Raw genomic sequence first — 16,949 nt, 5'->3', positions numbered from 1 at the left:
GCTTCACTGGTGAATTCTTTGTAACACTCAAGGAAAAATTAATACCCATTCTGCACAAATATTTCCATAAAATGTTCCTTGTCTGTGAGACTAGCATTACCCTGATACTCAAACCAGAAAAAGATATTACAAGAAAACTAGAGTAATATCCCTCATGAACATATATAAAATTTATAAATAAAATTTAAGCAAATCAAACCCAACAATGTATTTAAAGGATAATACATCATATCATAACCAAGTGGGATTTGTCCCAGGAATGTAAGTTTGAGTTAACATTTGAAAATAATCACTATAGTTTACCATTACTATAACAGACTTAAAAAAAAAAGCCATATGATCATTTCAATAGATATTTTTAAAAATTGGCAAAATTTATTTCTGGTAAGAATTTTTTAGCACACTAGGAATAGAAGAGCAGCCTGATAAAGAGCATCTCTGAAAAACTCCACAACCAGGATATTAATGGTGAGAGACTGAGTGCTTTCCTCCAAAGATTAGAAATGAGGAAGAATATCCTTTGTCACCATGTCTATTTCACATCATTGCGGAGTTCCTAGCCAGTGCAGTAAAGCAGAAAGAAGAAAATACATCCAAATTGGAAAAGAAGCTGTATTCATAGTTAGGAAAATTGTAAGATATATACAAAAAAGCTACTGGTAGAACTATAAGTTTAGTGAGACTATAGAATACAATAATATCAATATACAATACATTAGTGTATATGCCTTGGAAGTTGAAATAAAAAAATAACCATTTCAAATAGCATCCAAAGAAATGAGACACTTAAGGATAAATTTGACAAAAGTTGCATGGGACCCTTATACTTAAAAACTGTAAAACATTGCTGAGAGCACTTTGAAAAGGCCTAAATAAATGTTTTCATTCATCATTAGACTATTGGTAAGATACAATTTTCCACAAATTGATTTATAGATTTGATGCTATTTCAATCAAAATCACAGCAGGCTTTTTTTTTTTGGGGGGGGTAGCAATTGGCAAGTATCTAAAGTTTATATGGAAAGCAAAAGACTTAGAATAATCCTTTGATAAATGACGTTGATAAAGAAGAACATAGTTGGTAGACTTACACTCCCTTATTTTAAGACTTACTGGAAAGCTGAAATAATTGGGATAAAGAAAGACAAAGATCAGTGGCAGGGAATAGGGAGTTCAGAAGTTGATACACACACACACATTTACATGACCATATTCTTGACATAATTCCAAGGTAGTTCAATGAGGAAACAATCATCTTTTCAAAAAATGGTTCTGGAGCACCATATAATTGATACCATATACAAAAATTAACTTAGTATCTAGGAGTTGATATCAGATTAAATGTAAGTGCTTAAAATATAAAATTTCTAGGAGAAAATATAAGGAAAAATCCTTTGTGACCTTGTGGCTCATAAAGGATTTCTTAAATAGGCTTTCAAAAGCATGAATTTTAAATGCAAAAAAGTAATAAAATTGAATTTCTCAAAATTAAAAACTTACTCTTCAAAAGACCTGTTAAAAGGAAAAGACAAGCCACAGACTAGGAGAAATACTCACAAAACATACATCCAACATAAAAAGTTCTTAAAATGCATGAAGACGAATACTTTAAACTCAGGAACAAGGCAGTCAACATAATTTAAAAAATGGACAGAAAAGTTAAGACTCTTCACATTAGATGCATAGATAGCAGATAAGCACATGAAAAGATGCTTAACATTTGTAGTCCTTAGGGAAATGCTTACTGATACCACTAAGAGATACTGTATGCCACTAAGTGGCTAAAATTAAGAAGACTGACCACACTAAGTGCTGGTGAGAATATAGAGCAACTGGAACTCTCATAGATGGTAGGAATGTAAAATGGTAAGTCACTTTGGAAAACTGTGATAATTTCTTAAAATGTTAAAAATATATCTGCCACACAACCTAGTCATTTCACTTGTATTTACTCAATAGAACGCCTTGGGCATGGGTATTCATAACAGCTTTATTTGTAATAGCAAGAAAATTTGAAACAACCCAGGTGTCCATCAACAGGTTAATGGATAAAGAAATTTGGGATAGATGCAAACAGTGGAATACTATTCAAGAGTACAACGAAACAAACTATTTATACGCTCCGCAACATGGATCAATCTCAGGATAATAATGCTGAATCAAAGCAGCCAGTTCTTCCCCCCCCCCCCCGTAAAGTTAGCATTTTTATTCCATCATATAAAAAAATTAAATGCAAATATATAGATCAGTGGTTGTCTGAGCAAGGGTTGGAGTGGAGGTTGGAGGCAGAAGGAGGAGAGACAAAAAGGTAATCCAATTACAATTACAAGGAATCTTGGAGGTGATGGTTACCTTCACTATCTTAATAGTAACAATGGTTTCACCGTGGTATGTTTATGTCAGAATTCATCAAATTGTGTATGTGATATTGTATGTCTATAATGCTCAATAAAACTATAAAAGAAAAAAGGAAAAACAAGTTTACTTATAGGACTATTTATTGCAGACTGTTTAATATTGAAGAAATGGGAGGAAACTTATTGTATAATCCGGGTTAAATTTTTATGTATCTACAGAAGAATACAATGTAGTCATTAAGAAGGATTTAGAATATTTAAAGATATGGAGAAACATCACATCATAGTAATTGACAATCATAAAATAGTATGTACCATATTATCCCAATTTTATCAAGATATATTTGTACATATATACATTTTTAAAAAAGGAAATACTGCCAAGTTTTTACAGTGATTATCTCTGGGTATTAAAGTTTTAGATGACTTTTAAAATTAATGTTGTAAATCATCTATAATGAATATATATTATAGTTAATAAAGGTACACACACACACACATACACGTTTCCCTGAAAATAAGGCCTACCCAGATCATCGGCTCTAATGCATCTTTTGGAGCAAAAATTACTATGAGACCCGGTCTTCTTTTACTATAATACAAGGTCGGGTTTTATATAATATAATGTAATACTGGGTCTTGTATTAATTTTTGCTCCAAAAGATGCATTAGAGCTGATGATCTGGCTAGGCCTTATTTTCAGGGAAACACGGTGCGTGTGTGTGTAATGTGTGTGTGTGTATATATATATATATATATATATATATATATACATATATATATATATATACATATATATAAAATGAATATGGGAAGGATGATATGTGACAGTGCCATAAGTTTGGTTTAGATATGGATATTTATATAATTTACCATATTAACAGATTAAAGGAGAAAAATTATATTAGCAAATGCTGTAAAATTGATGAAAATTTAGCATTCATTTTTTAAAAAAGTTTCTACTATAAAATAAAATACATTTAAACATAAGATTTACCATCTTAACTATTTTTAAGTACACAGTTCAGTGATATTAAATGCATAAGCATAGTTGTGCAATAACCACCATCACCATCTGTCTCCATTGCCTTCTTCATCTTATAAAGCTGAAACTCTATACTCATTAAACAATAACTCCCCATCTCCCCAGCCCGTGGCAACCACCACTCTACTTTATGTTTTTATGATTTTGATTATTCTAAGTACTTCATATAAGTGAACTATACAATATTTGTCTTTTGGTGACTGGCTTATTTCACTTACTGTAACCTCAAGGTTTATCCATGTTGCAGCATATTGCAGAATTTTCTTCCTTTTAAATGCTGACTAATACTCCACTGTGTGTATATACCCCATTTTGCTTATCCGTTCATCTGTTGCTGGACACTTGGGTTGCTTCTTCATTTTAGCTATTGTGAATAATGCTGCTATGAACATGGGTGTACAGCTATCTTTTTGAGACCCTGCTTTCAGTTCTTTTGGGTATGTACTCAGGTGGAAATCTGGATCATATGGTAATTCTGTTTTTAATTTTTTTAAGGAACTGCAATACTATTTTCCATAGCAGCTGTTCCATTTTACATTTCTAGCAACAGTGCACAAGGGTTCTAATTTTTCCACATCCTCAACGACACTTGTTATTTTGTTTTCGTGATAGTAGCCACCGTAATGGGTGTGAGTAGTATCTCATTGTGGTTTTGATTTGTATTCCCCTCATGATTAGTGATCGTGAGCATCTTTTCATGTGCTTGTTGGCCATTTGTATATTTTCTTCGGAGAAATGCCTGTTCAGGTTGGGAACGGAAAAGAGGCTATGCAATAAACCTGACAAGCTCGGGGGGGCCACATGGCAAGACTCACAAGTTCAGTGACTAAAAGTAACCACACTCAATCACAGATTCCTAACTGGGCATGTCATAGCTGGTAGTCTCGTCCCTGGCCTATAGCTTCTTTAGCAAAGGTCAATCTTTAAGTGATCTCTGTCCATTGTTCTTATCCCTCTAAGATCACATGTCTTTGAAATGTCAGAGTAATATTCTTTTCCTACCCTTTGAAGGCACAACTGCCAGCACCAGAGCATAAACTACAGGAACACAAGATCAGAGAGCCCATCATTGTTATCTTGTTGCCCACATACCATTTCTGTGTTCTGTAAATGTTAGTTATTAACTGGCCTGTACCCACCAGTGTAAAAGAAGTATGTGTTTCTCCATTGTGCCTTTTACCCAATCCTAGAGATTTCCCCGCTGTGCTTTCTCCTACCTCCTAAATCTGCCACCAGTGGATTTTGTACATCTTCCTTATGTCGGTCTTCTTTGATTCTAATGTATAAAATGAGCTGCAAAACTGCCATTCTCCTGAGCCTTTGAGATCTTACTCCCCGGCATATATTGCCAGTATGGCTCAAATAAACTCATAAAAATTCTGTACAGGTTTGAATGTTTATTACGTCAACAAAGTCCTTTGAAATGGGTTGTCTGTATATTACGGATGTTAACCCCTTATCAGATGTATGTCTTGCAAATGTTTTTTCTCCCATTCTGTGGGTTGCTTTTTTAGGTGCTGTTAGTGTCTTTTGATGCACAAAATTTAAAAACTTTCATGAATGGATTCGTTTTGTTGTTACTTGTGCCTTTGGTGTGATATCCAAGAAATCACTGCAAAATCCAGTAGTTATGAAGCTTTTGTTCTATGTTTTCTTCTAAGAGTTTTAGGCCTTGCATTGAGGTCCTTGATCCATTTTGACTTAAGTTTTGTATGTGGTGTTAGATAAGGGTCCAACTTAATTCTTTTGCATGTGCGTATCCAGCTTTTCCAGCACCATTTGTTGACAAGACTGTCCTTTCCCCATTGAATGGTCTTGGAATCCTTGTCAAAAATCATTTGATTATATATGCAAGGGCTTATTTCTAGGCTTTGTGTTCCATTGGTCTGTCTGCTTTTATGCCAGTACCACATTACTGTTTTGATGACTGTAGGCTTTGTGGTAAGTTTTGAAATTAACAAGTGTGAGTCCTCCGCGTTCATTATTTTTCAAGATTGTTTTGGCTATTTAGGGTCCCTTGGGATTCCATTATGAATGTTAGAATGGGTTTTTCTATTTCTGTAAAAAAACATTGGGATTTTGATAGGCATTGCATTGGATCTGTAGATTGCTTTGAGTAGTATTGACATTTTGATAAGTCTCCTAATCCATGAGCATTGGATTCCATTTCTGTATGTTGTCTTTAATTTCTTTCAGCAGTGTTTTACAGTTTTAATGTACAAGTCTTTCACTTTTTGGTTAATTCCTAAGTTTTTTTTTAAATGGTATTGTGAATGAAATTGTTATGTAATTTCCTTACCAGATTGTTTATTGTTCGTGTATAGAAATGCAGCTGATTTTTGTGCTGACTTTGTATGCTGTAGCTTTGCTGAATTCATTTATTCTCACAATTTTGTTTGTGGCATCTTCAGAGTTTTCTGCATATAAGGTTATATCATCGTCAAACAAAATTTTACTTCTTCCTCTCCGATTTAAATATATTTTGTGTCTTTTTATTGGCAAGTTTTCTGGCCAGAACATGAAGTAAAATGTTGAATCGAAGTGATGAAAGCAGTCGTCTTTGCCTTATTACTGATCTTAAGGGAAAAGCTGATGTTTGCTTTGGTTTTTTAATACATGGCTTCATTATGTTGAGTTAGTTTCCTTCTATTCTTAGTTTGTTGAGTGTTTTTATCATGAAAGTGTGTTGAATTGTGTCAAATGCTTTTTTTTCATCAGTTGAGATGATCATGTGGTTTTTACCTTTGGTCTGTTAGTATGTATTACATTGATCAATTTTTTTGTACGTTGAACTACCCTTGAATTCAAATAAATCTCACTTCATTATGGTGTATAATCCTTTCAATATGCTGCTGAATTCTGTTTGCTAGTGTTTTGTTGAGGATTTTGCATCAGTGTTCGTAAGGGATATTAGCCTGTAATTTTCTTTTTTGTAATGTCTTAGTCTGGCTTTGCAGAGTAATGCTGGCCTCATACAATGAGTTGGGATAAAGTTTGAGAAGGATTGATATTAGTCCTTTTAATGTTTGGTAGAATTCAGCAGGGAAGCCATCAGGTTTAGGGCTTTTTTTTGTTTGGAGATTTTTGATTACCGATTGATTCCATCTCTTTACCAGTTTTAGGTCTATTCAGATTCACTGTTTCTGATTTAGTCTTGGGACGTTTTGTGTTTCCAAGAATTTATCTGTTTCATCTAGGTTATCCAATTTGTTGGTGTATAGTTCCTTATAGTACTCTCATATAATCCTTTTATTTGTTTAGAATTGATAGTAACGTCCCCACTTTTATTTGTTTTAATTTATTTTTAATTATTTTTTTCAGTTACAGTTGACATTCAATATTATTTTATGTTAGTTTCAGGTGTACAGCATAGTACACCTGATTTTAGTAATTTGAGTCTTTTTTTCTAAATCCATCTAGGTAAACGTATGTCAATTTTGTTGATCTTTTTGAACAAGTAGCTTTTCATTTTATTGATTATTTCATTTCTGTTTATCTCTGTTCTCATCTTTATTATTTTCTTTCTTTCTAGCTTTGGGTTTAGTTTAGTTTTTTTGTATTTCCTTAAGTTTCCAGTTAGATTGTTGATTTGAGAGCTTTCATGTTTTTTCATGTAAGCATTTATAGTTATAATAGTGCTTTTGCTGTGTCCATAAGTTTTTAGTGTGTTGTTTTCATTTTTATTTGTCTCTAAGCATCTTCTAATTTCCCTTGTGATTTCTTCTTTGATCCATTGATTTTTCGAAAGTGTGTTAATTTCCACAGTTTTATGAATTTTCCAGTTTTCCTTCTGTTGTTGATTTCTAGTCAGAGAAGGTAATTTGTATGATATCTGTGTTTTTATTTAATCTTTTAAACCTCAGTTACTTTTGCACCAACCTATAAATTTATTGAGACTTAATTGGGTGTACTGTGTGGTCTGTCCTGGAAAATGTCCCATGTGAACTTGAGAAGAATGAATTCTTTGGGTAGAGTGTTCTGTATATGCCTGTTGCCTCTAGTTGATTTATTGTATTGCTTAGGTCCTCTATTTTCTTACTTTCTGTCTGTATTCTTTTATTCATCATTGTGAGTAGGGTATTGATGTCTTTTACTACTGTTGTGGAACTGTGTATTTCTTCCGTCAGTTCTATCAGTTTTTTTTTTTTAATTTATTGGGGTGACAATTGTTAGTAAAATTACATAGATTTCAGGTGTACAATTCTGTATCACATCATCTATAAATTACATTGTGTGTTCACCACCCAGGGACAGTTCTCCTTCCATCACCATATATTTGATCCTCCTTACCCTCATCTCCCACCCCCCAACCCCCTTACCCTCTGGTAACCACTAAATTACGTTCCCCAGATTAATTTTCAAAACCCCATGGCCATCTTGTGGTTACTGATTGTTTTCTAATCCCCTCACCTTCCCCCTTACCCCCCCCCCGCCCATCTAGCAACCCTCCCTCAGTTTTTCCTCTTTGTCTCCAAAACTGTTTGTCAGTTTTTGCTTCATATATTTTGATGGTTTGTCAATTAAGTGTGTAAATGTTTGTAATTGTTACTACTTCCGGATATATTGAAACTTATTATTTAATTTTTTTTGGTGTGATATTAGTAAAGCCACCCCTATTCTTTTTTGATCATTATTTGCGTGGAATATTTTTTTCCATCCTTTCACTTTCAGCTTATTTGTGGCTTTGGGTCTCAAGTGAGTCTCTTGTAGACAGGACTTAGTTGGATCATGTGTTGTTGTCAGTTCTGCCAATTTGTCTTTTAGGAGAATTTATTCCATTTACATGTAAAAGAATTATTGATAAGGAGGGACTTCCATCATAGTGTTGTTTTCTGTATGTCTTATAGCTATTTTGTTCCTTATTTCCTACATTACTATCTTCTTTTGTGTTTAGTTGATATTTTGTAGTGAAATGTTTAAATTCCTTTCTCATTTTTTAAAATGTATATTCTATAGCTATTTTCTTGGTGGTTACCCGTAGAGATTACATTTAACATCCTAAAGTTATAATACTCTAATATGAATTTATACCAGCTTAACTTCAATAACATACAAAAACTATGCTCCTTTATAGTTCTGTTCTCACCCCATTCAGTTGTTGATGTCACAGTATTACGTATTTATACAATTGTGTGCCCTCAGACATAAAGTACGAACTTTTAAAGAAAGCATTAGTTTCTTAAATTATGTAGAAAAAAATTTGAATTACAAAGCAAAGTTACAGTAATACTAGCTTTCACATTAATTTTTTTGTTGTTAAATGTATTAGTCTTTTAAGTCCTGTAGAAAACAAAAAGTGGAGTTACAAACCATTGTTAATAGCAATACTAGCTTTTACAGTTGCCCATGTGTTTACCTTTAGTGAGATCTTTATTTTTCCATGTGGCTTTTGTTGTCTAATGTCTCTTCATTTCACCTTCCAGAAATCCCTTGAGCATTTCTTGCAGGGAAGTTTAGTGGTCACGAATTCCCTTACTGTTTATCTGTAAATTTCTTAATTTCTCCTTTACTGTTAAAGGGTACTTTTGCCTGATACAGGATTCTTGGTTGATAATTTTTTTTTTTTTAGCACTTTTTTTTCTTTTATCACTATCTGCTAGTCTCCAAAGCTTCTGATGAGTAATCTGCTCATATTTTTATAGAGGATCCCTTGTATGTGATGATTCATTTCTATCTTGGTACTTTGAAGAAAGTTTGAAGATAATGTGTCTCACTGTGGATCTCTTTGAGTTCATCTTACTTGGAGTTTGTTGATCTTCTTGGATGTTTATATTTATGTCTGTCCTCAAATTTGAGTAGTTTTCAGCTGTCGTTCTTAAAATATTCTCTCTGTCCCTTTCTTTTTCTGGAACGCCGATGATGTATATGCTGGTTTGCTTGATGGTGTCCTTTATGCTTTTTGCTTTTCTTTAGTCTCTTCTTACTGTTCCTCAAACTTCATAGTTTCCATTTTCCTATCTTCCAACTTTATTGATTCTTTCTTCTGCCTGTTTAAATCGGTCTTTGAATGCCTCTAGTGAATTTTTCATTGTAGTTTTTGTGTTTTTTCAGCTTCGGGATTTCGTTTTGGTTTCTTTCCATGTTTTATATCTCTTTCTTGATATTTCCATTTTGTTTACATAAGGTTTTCTTGTCTTCACATTTTTTCTTTTGTTTCTTTGAGCATCTTTAAGACAATTGTTTTAAAGTCTTTGGTATACCTGCAATTAGGTCCATTTTCAGGGATAGTTTCTGTTGGTTTATTTTTTTCCTTTAATGGGCTATGCTTTCATCTTTTCTTCGTATGCCTTATGATGTTTGGTGAAACACTGGGTATTTGAATCTAATAATGTGGTACTCTGGAAATGTGAGTCTCCTTCCACAGGGTTTGTTTGTTGGTTAGTGTTTTTGTTTCTTTGATTGTTACAGGCTGTCTTTGTGCTGAGAGTCAGCCTGAGGTGTAAGTTTAAGGTCTTCTCAGGTCTTTTCTGAGCCTTTCCTTGGGCATACATAGTCACTTCCTAATTTTCCGTCTATATGCAGTTGTTTTTGAATGTTTTAATCTTTAATATCTGGCTCCTGAAAGGGGAAAATGTGGAAAATGAAGCAGGGGGAGGGTGTTGGCCCTCTGAATCCCCTGGCAGTCACTTAAAACAGAGGGGTAAAGGCTTGTAACAATAGGGAGGAGGTACAACAACAACAACTGCCTGCCTCTTTGTCTTCACCTCTGTGATCAGAAGCAGAAACCAGCAAAAAGAGCCGAGACCCCTCATATTTGGAGGACAGGGCCCTTTCCCCCCCACTTGTGGCTCTCATAAGTTTTGTGCAAATTGTTGCAGGAACACATGCACAGCTTTTTACCTTGTGTCTGGGGTGTGGGGACAGGGTAGTTACTACTGTGCTAAGAGCTGAAATTGATCAATTAGTGACAGTTTACTGTCCAAGTCTTCTTGGAAGTTGCAAACTTTCAACAAACTCCAGAGTTCCAGAATAGTTTCATTAGGCAGATTCTGCCAGTGCAATTGTTGTTCAGAAGGGGATGCAGATTTCCTTGTGCTACCTATTCTCCTATCTTCCCACAATCCTCTCCAGGTCCATCCTTGATTAAAAATGTTAGCAAGCAAAGTGAATATTGTAATGGTGTCACTTCTCATTTTCATCTGCAATTTCATTGCAATCCTAATAAAAATATTGACAGCTTTTTATGTGAAACTTGAAAAGCTAATTCCAAAATTTATATGGAAATGCAAAGGACCTAGAAATAGCCAGGGCAATCTTGAACAATGACAAGATGGGAGGACTTCCTCTTTTGGATGTCAGAACTTAAAAACTATCACATTTAAGACAGGTGAATACTGGCTTGAGTATAAAGTCAACAGATCAGTAGAACAGATTAGAGAGGTGACAGTAGATTCAAACATATATTGACACTTCATTTGACAAAAATGGCAGAGGAATAAGGAAATAATGATCTTTTCAATAAATGGTGGTGGAATCTCATTGAATATCCCATATAAGGAAAAACAAAACTTGATTTAGTTCTTACACCATACATAGAAATAATTTCTAGGTAGATTATAGACCTAATTATGAAAAGCTAAACAATACAACTCTTAGAAGATAATATAGAAAAATAATATAATATCTCCTATTAGGAAAAGATTTCTTAAGCATGACAGAAGAAAACACCAGTCCTTAAAGGTAATACATTTGATTAGTTAAAAATGAGAAATTCAGGTCTTTAAGACAATAAGCGAGTGAAAACATAAGCTATAGTGAAAGAATAGATATTTGCAATACTCAACTAAGGACCTGTACTCAGAATATGTAGAGAAGTCCACAAATTACTCAGAATTAAACAGTTGCATAAAAAATGGACAAGATTTTTGAGGTACTTCATAAAGAGGGATGTTGAACATCTCGTTCATAATCAGGCAAATGCAAACTAAATCGATAGCAAGATTCTACTACATGCCTGCAAGAATGGTTATCATTAAAATCCTGTGATAGTATCAACTGTTGATAAATGGGAACTCTCATACACTGTTGATGGGAATATAAATTGGTATAACCACTTTGAAAATAATTTGACAATATCACATGCCCTTGATCTAGTAGTTTGACTCCAAAGTAGCCAGAAGAACTGCATTGTACAGTAATGTTTATGGCACCATGATTCACAATAGCTAAAACCTAAAATCAGCTCCAGATATCTAATAACAGTAGAATGAATAAACAATAGTATGAATAATCAGTGGAATACTATAACACAGTAATAATAAATGAATTATAGGTATGTGCAACAACGGAGATGTATTTTACAAATTCAGTGTTGAGTGGAAGAGAAACAGCTAGGCAAAAGTGTGTGTGTCTGATTACATTCATATAAATTGCACAAGCAGGCAGAATTAAGCTGTGATGTGTGCTTTGGTGTTAAAAATGGAAAGCAGGAAGGTGGCTATCATTTAAGTGATACTCTTGTGGGAGGGGATTGTGGTTGAGAAAGGGCATGCACAGGCTTCCGGGGTTGATGGTAATATTCCATTTCTTGATTTGTATGGTGTTTACATGAGTATATACTTGTTACTATGTATTAGGCTATATACACATTGTTTCTATACTTTATGGGTATTATATTTCACAATAAATAGATATGAAACACAAAATTGGGAGGAAGAGATACATAGTATGCTGATTATTAGCATAGCAGTTTTCTGGGACTTCTATCTCTAACACTTCATTTATGAAACACCTGTGGACACTGCCAGGAGTGAGAGGAGGTAGGATACAGACAAGTAAAATGAAGTCATGGGGCCGGCCTGGTGGCTCAGGCGGTCAGAGCTCCATGCTCCTAACTCCGAAGGCTGCTGGTTCGATTCTCACATGGGCCAGTGGGCTCTCAAACACAAGGTTGCCAGTTCAGTTCCTCAAGTCCCGCAAGGGATGGTGGGCAGCGCCCCCTACAACTAAGATTGAACACGGCACCTTGAGCTGAGCTGCCTCCCGGATGGCTCAGTTGGTTGGAGCGCATCCTCTCAACCACAAGGTTGCTGGTTCAACTCCCACAAGGGATGGTGGGCTGCGTTCCCTGCAACTAGCAACAGCAACTGGACCTGGAGCTGAGCTGCGCCCTCCACAACTAAGACTGAAAGTACAACAACTTGAAGCTGAACGGCACCCTCCACAACTAAGATTGAAAGGACAACAACTTGATTTGGAAAAAAGTCCTGGAAGTACACATCTATTTCCAAATAAAAGTCCTGTTCCCCTTTCCCAATTAAAAAAAAAAAAAAAGGCATCTCTAAGAGGTTACTGTCAATTTGATGAAACAGGTGTTTGGTAAACATATAAGTATTTACTATAATTTAAGTGCTACAATAACAAAAGTGCTGTAATGTTTTAAGTGTCATGAACAAAGAGCTTATTGGGAACGTAGAAGCCAGAGTGATAATGCCAGAGGACTTTGGGCAAGTAATACACATTAGGCAGTTGTGTAGAAGTAAGGGGATACCAACCACTTCTTTCTTGAAACAGGTTTCCATTCTTGTTTTCTGTGAATATATGCTACTCAGGTTCTCCCTTTAATCCCACCCTTCTTGCTCCTTTTTTCTGGGTTTCAGGTGAAGAGTAGGAGGACCTGGAGTGTTTTGTGAACAGGAGCCCAGAATGCGTAAAACAGTCAAGTGGATAAGGGGATAATGGAGTATGAGGAATTGGTCTGTTGTTCTTGGACTTGTGGAGAGTCTGTCCATTTTCATGGCTTCAGATGTCGTCTCTGCCAATGACAGTCCTGATTCGTATTGCTTACCCTACTTGATTATGTTGCTGTCACTTCAGTCTTACATGTCCTAAGAGAACTGAACTCTCTACCCTTCTTAATCAGCCCCTTTTATGGTTTTCTACAGTTGAAACTTTAGTTGTCTTCGATTCCCTGTGAGGGAGTAAGATGTTTTTAAGAGCTTTTCTTCAGAAGTACTGTACTGTGTATTTTGTAGCTACTTTTTCTTTTTTTTTTTTTTAATTTTATCGGGGAATATTGGGGGACAGTGTGTTTCTCCAGGGCCCATCAGCTCCAAGTCGTTGTCCTGCAATCTAGTTGTGGAGGGCGCAGCTCAGCTCCAAGTCCAGTCACTGTTTTTAATCTTAGTTTCAGGGGGCGCACAGCCCACCATCCCATGTGGAAATTGAACCGGCAACCTTGTTGTTGAGAGCTCGTGCTCTAACCAACTGACCCATCCAGCTGCCCTGTAGCTGTTATTTTCAAAAGAAAAAGATAAAAAGGGAGTTTTAATACAATTCTTAGCTTATGGAAGCTTAAAAAAAATCTTTAAAAGATGATTGAAAGAGAGACCTCTTTGCCCTGAAGGCACTTTTATTTTTGTAATAGAATATGTATATGAAATAATTAGCAACACTAGACGGTAAAGTTTTTCCAAATGAGTAGTAGAGCCTCTGTAAATACCACCTTTATTGTGAGGGCATCCCTGATTACCCTTTTTAAAATTGCAACACTCCCCCATAAAATTTGTACTCATACATACTAACTACATACTACTTATTTCCCTTCTCTTCTGCTTTGCTTTTACTCGTATGCACTTAACCACAATCCAACATACTCTTTTTTAATTTTTTTGTTTATTACCTGTCTTGCCCTCTTCCTCCCAACTTAAATGTAAGCTCCATGAAGGCAGGGATTTTTGTCAGTTTTGTTCATTAGTATATCTTCATAGTAAACATTCAAATATTTATACATAAATGAATATGATGGTCTTAGAAGCCTTTGTGAATTATGTGATCAGTGAGCTAAGCTAGGTTGTAAAAGTTGGATAACAGAGACTGCTAGCTAGCTAAGTAATTGGCTCAGTCACTTTCTAGCTCTGAAGATTTTTTCTCCCCATTTTAATATTTAAACCTTTATTCAACATTTAGTGGTTATGTTCTGAATGATGTTAGCTATAGGAGCCCTTTAGACAAAGTCATTCTTTACTAGTGGGGTGTTAATATTGAGAGCAAATTAAACTTCTTATGAAATCAGGTAGCAGTTTGGATTCTCCTTTGTTATGAAAGACTATTTGAACTAAGTATTTGAATTAAGTGTGAATGCTGCTCAGTCACATTTTATATGACTTTTGGCAAAGATTTTGGGTCTTTGACTTAGAATCATCTAAATTCTCTCTGAGGACCGACCATTAAAATGCAAAATACAGTGTTCGCTTCTCGGTACCTGTCTTCTATAGGATGGTTAGTTTGCTTAAAAAATAAAGTCAGAAGCCTCTTAACTTAGATCCGTTTAATTTGGTTAAAGAATAAAGTCAGAAGCGTCTTAGATCCTCCATTTAATTTGGTTAAGTAATCAATGCATGTTTTCCTATGTATAGAACTGCTTGATAGTATGATTTCATCTCATTTGGGTTTCACTGCTTTTCAATTGATGTATTTTTGCTCCTATGCTGAGTTCAGGCTATCTTATAACAGCTCTGTCTCTGAAGTCAGATTGACTGGGTTTGCTCCTTGATTCTGCCTCTTTCTGTTAGATTATTCTGATTCTCAGCTTCTATAAAATAGCAATAATATGTCAAGGAGTATTGTGACAGTCAAATGAGTTAAAACATATTAAGTGCTTAGAATAGTTACATAGTAAGGTTCAACAAATATTTGTTGTAAAATTAAATAGTATAGAATGGTTATCTTTCCAGGATAACAGAGAAAAACCTTTTCTGTCTGTGCTAAATATAATAGCATCTCCTGTTAACTCCTTATTCTTTACCCTGCTGTATTTTTCTATGAGGCACTTATTATTTGATATTATGTTTGTTAGTTTGTTTTCTCCTACTGGATTATAAACTGTGAGGGCAAGGATTTTGTTTTATTCATGGCTGTGTTCAGTCTAGAGCCTAAAACAGTATCTGATTTAATATAGTTATTCAACAAATATTTGGTTAATAGATGAATATATTAAAATGCATGAGGGCAACTAAAGGTTTTTTAGGGGTATCTGATTGTTTCAATGAATTATTGTTTTTTTAATGAGGGAGCATATTTTATATTGACAGTGCCTCAGTGAACTTTTGTTGCCAAAAGCACCTAAAATCTTACCCTTCTTTTTGTTAAGCTATATGTGAAACAGAGCCTGAACAGCCTGTTCGGCATTATCCATTATGGGTGAAAGTAGAAGGTGAAGTAGATCCAGAGCCAGTTTATATCCCAACGCCTTCTGTCATCGAGCCTACGAAACCATTGTTGTTGCCTCAACCAGAAGTTTTATCTACTACTGTGAAGAGCAAACTGTTCACTGGAATTAAACCTGCACGGGCATATACTCCCAAACCCAATCCTGTGGTAAGTCTGGAGTTTTATCTTTTATCGCAAGTTGCAAAAATCATTTGTAAAGATGATGGTCTTCACCCAGATTTTTGGTTTACATTCTGTGAATCATTTTGCTTTCGGGTAATAAGCTGCCTCCTTTCTGATTTAATCAGTTTAGCTGCTGACACTTAAAAAATGTCATAAAAATAGAGGCGAATAGTAGTAATTCTTAAATGTAGCCAAACTTCTTTTTAGGAAGATCATATAAAGATTGGCTTTTTTAAAAAAACATGACTTGCAAAACTCTGTTAAAGATACTCTTATTCCTGTAGTGTAGTATATTGAGTAATTGAGGTGTAGTACATATTAGTAGAAAACCATTAAGAAAAGGCTTTAAAAATAATTGTCATCTTCTTAAAGCAAATTTCTTTATGTACTGGGGGTGCCAAAAAAATATATACAAGTGGACACTTTGGTCAGTGTTGCTCAAGCAGTACTTGGCTGTAATTAGAAGTGTCTGGACACTGATGGTAACCACTTTGAGCACCTCTTGTAATTGCAGAAGTCAAACCTGACTTGTATTCATCTTTTGTCATCAGTATATATTGAGTATTACAACTTTAATAGAGTTTTCCTTTCTTAAAATGTGTATACATTTTTTTGGCACCCTCTGTATAATAATAGTAAAGTTCAAAGCTTTAAAATTACAGTTGATATGACTATGTGAAGACTGATAGGTAAAAAAGCTGATAAACATTTCTGATTATTAAATCCATTTCAATCTTCCCAGTCAATTAAATTGAAGAAAGATCCACAATGCTATTCAGTGTGATCTCTGTAGCAGTGCTGATCCAAAACTTTTGCCAGTCTGTGGTGAAATAAGTACGTATAGAAAATAATCATAAATATTTAGAAACTTTTACAGCAAGTTAATAGTCTTTTTATATCTATGAAATCTAATACTAAAAACCTTGGGCTTGTATTTTACATGTGTTTTATTTTTCTAGTAATTTGTTTTGTATTCTTCTAGTAATTGCTTTTGTATTTTACAAAAGTATTAGTCTGTGTTAGACTAGTAACTAAAAATGTGTCCTTTACCACAGATCATTTGAAAAGCACTGTTCTGGTGGGTTCTGAAATTCCTTGATAGAGAACCCAAAACTTTCTGACTTCCCCAAGATCCAGCACATATGAACTGTATTTGTACTATTTAACTTTTAAGTTTACAATTAAAAATTTCGAGTGATGTAATAGAAAGAAAA

At 34.6% G+C, this 16,949-nt stretch overlaps 1 protein-coding gene across 16 annotated transcripts in view; it reads left to right on the top strand.

The window, feature by feature from the left end:
- The window catches only part of MGA (MAX dimerization protein MGA), a 131,746-nt gene that overhangs the window by 84,616 nt on the left and 30,181 nt on the right, over window positions 1-16,949 (top strand). For all 16 annotated transcript variants that reach the window (XM_033107260.1, XM_033107244.1, XM_033107245.1 and 13 more), the window contains exon 10: window positions 15,494-15,720. In XM_033107260.1, coding sequence (XP_032963151.1) covers window positions 15,494-15,720 — 227 coding nt within the window. The remainder of the gene's footprint in view (window positions 1-15,493; window positions 15,721-16,949) is intronic.

This window comes from Rhinolophus ferrumequinum, chromosome 6 (assembly GCF_004115265.2).
Source record: "Rhinolophus ferrumequinum isolate MPI-CBG mRhiFer1 chromosome 6, mRhiFer1_v1.p, whole genome shotgun sequence".
Taxonomy (NCBI): Eukaryota; Metazoa; Chordata; class Mammalia; order Chiroptera; family Rhinolophidae; genus Rhinolophus; species Rhinolophus ferrumequinum.
This window is presented reverse-complemented; position numbering and strand designations above follow the sequence as displayed.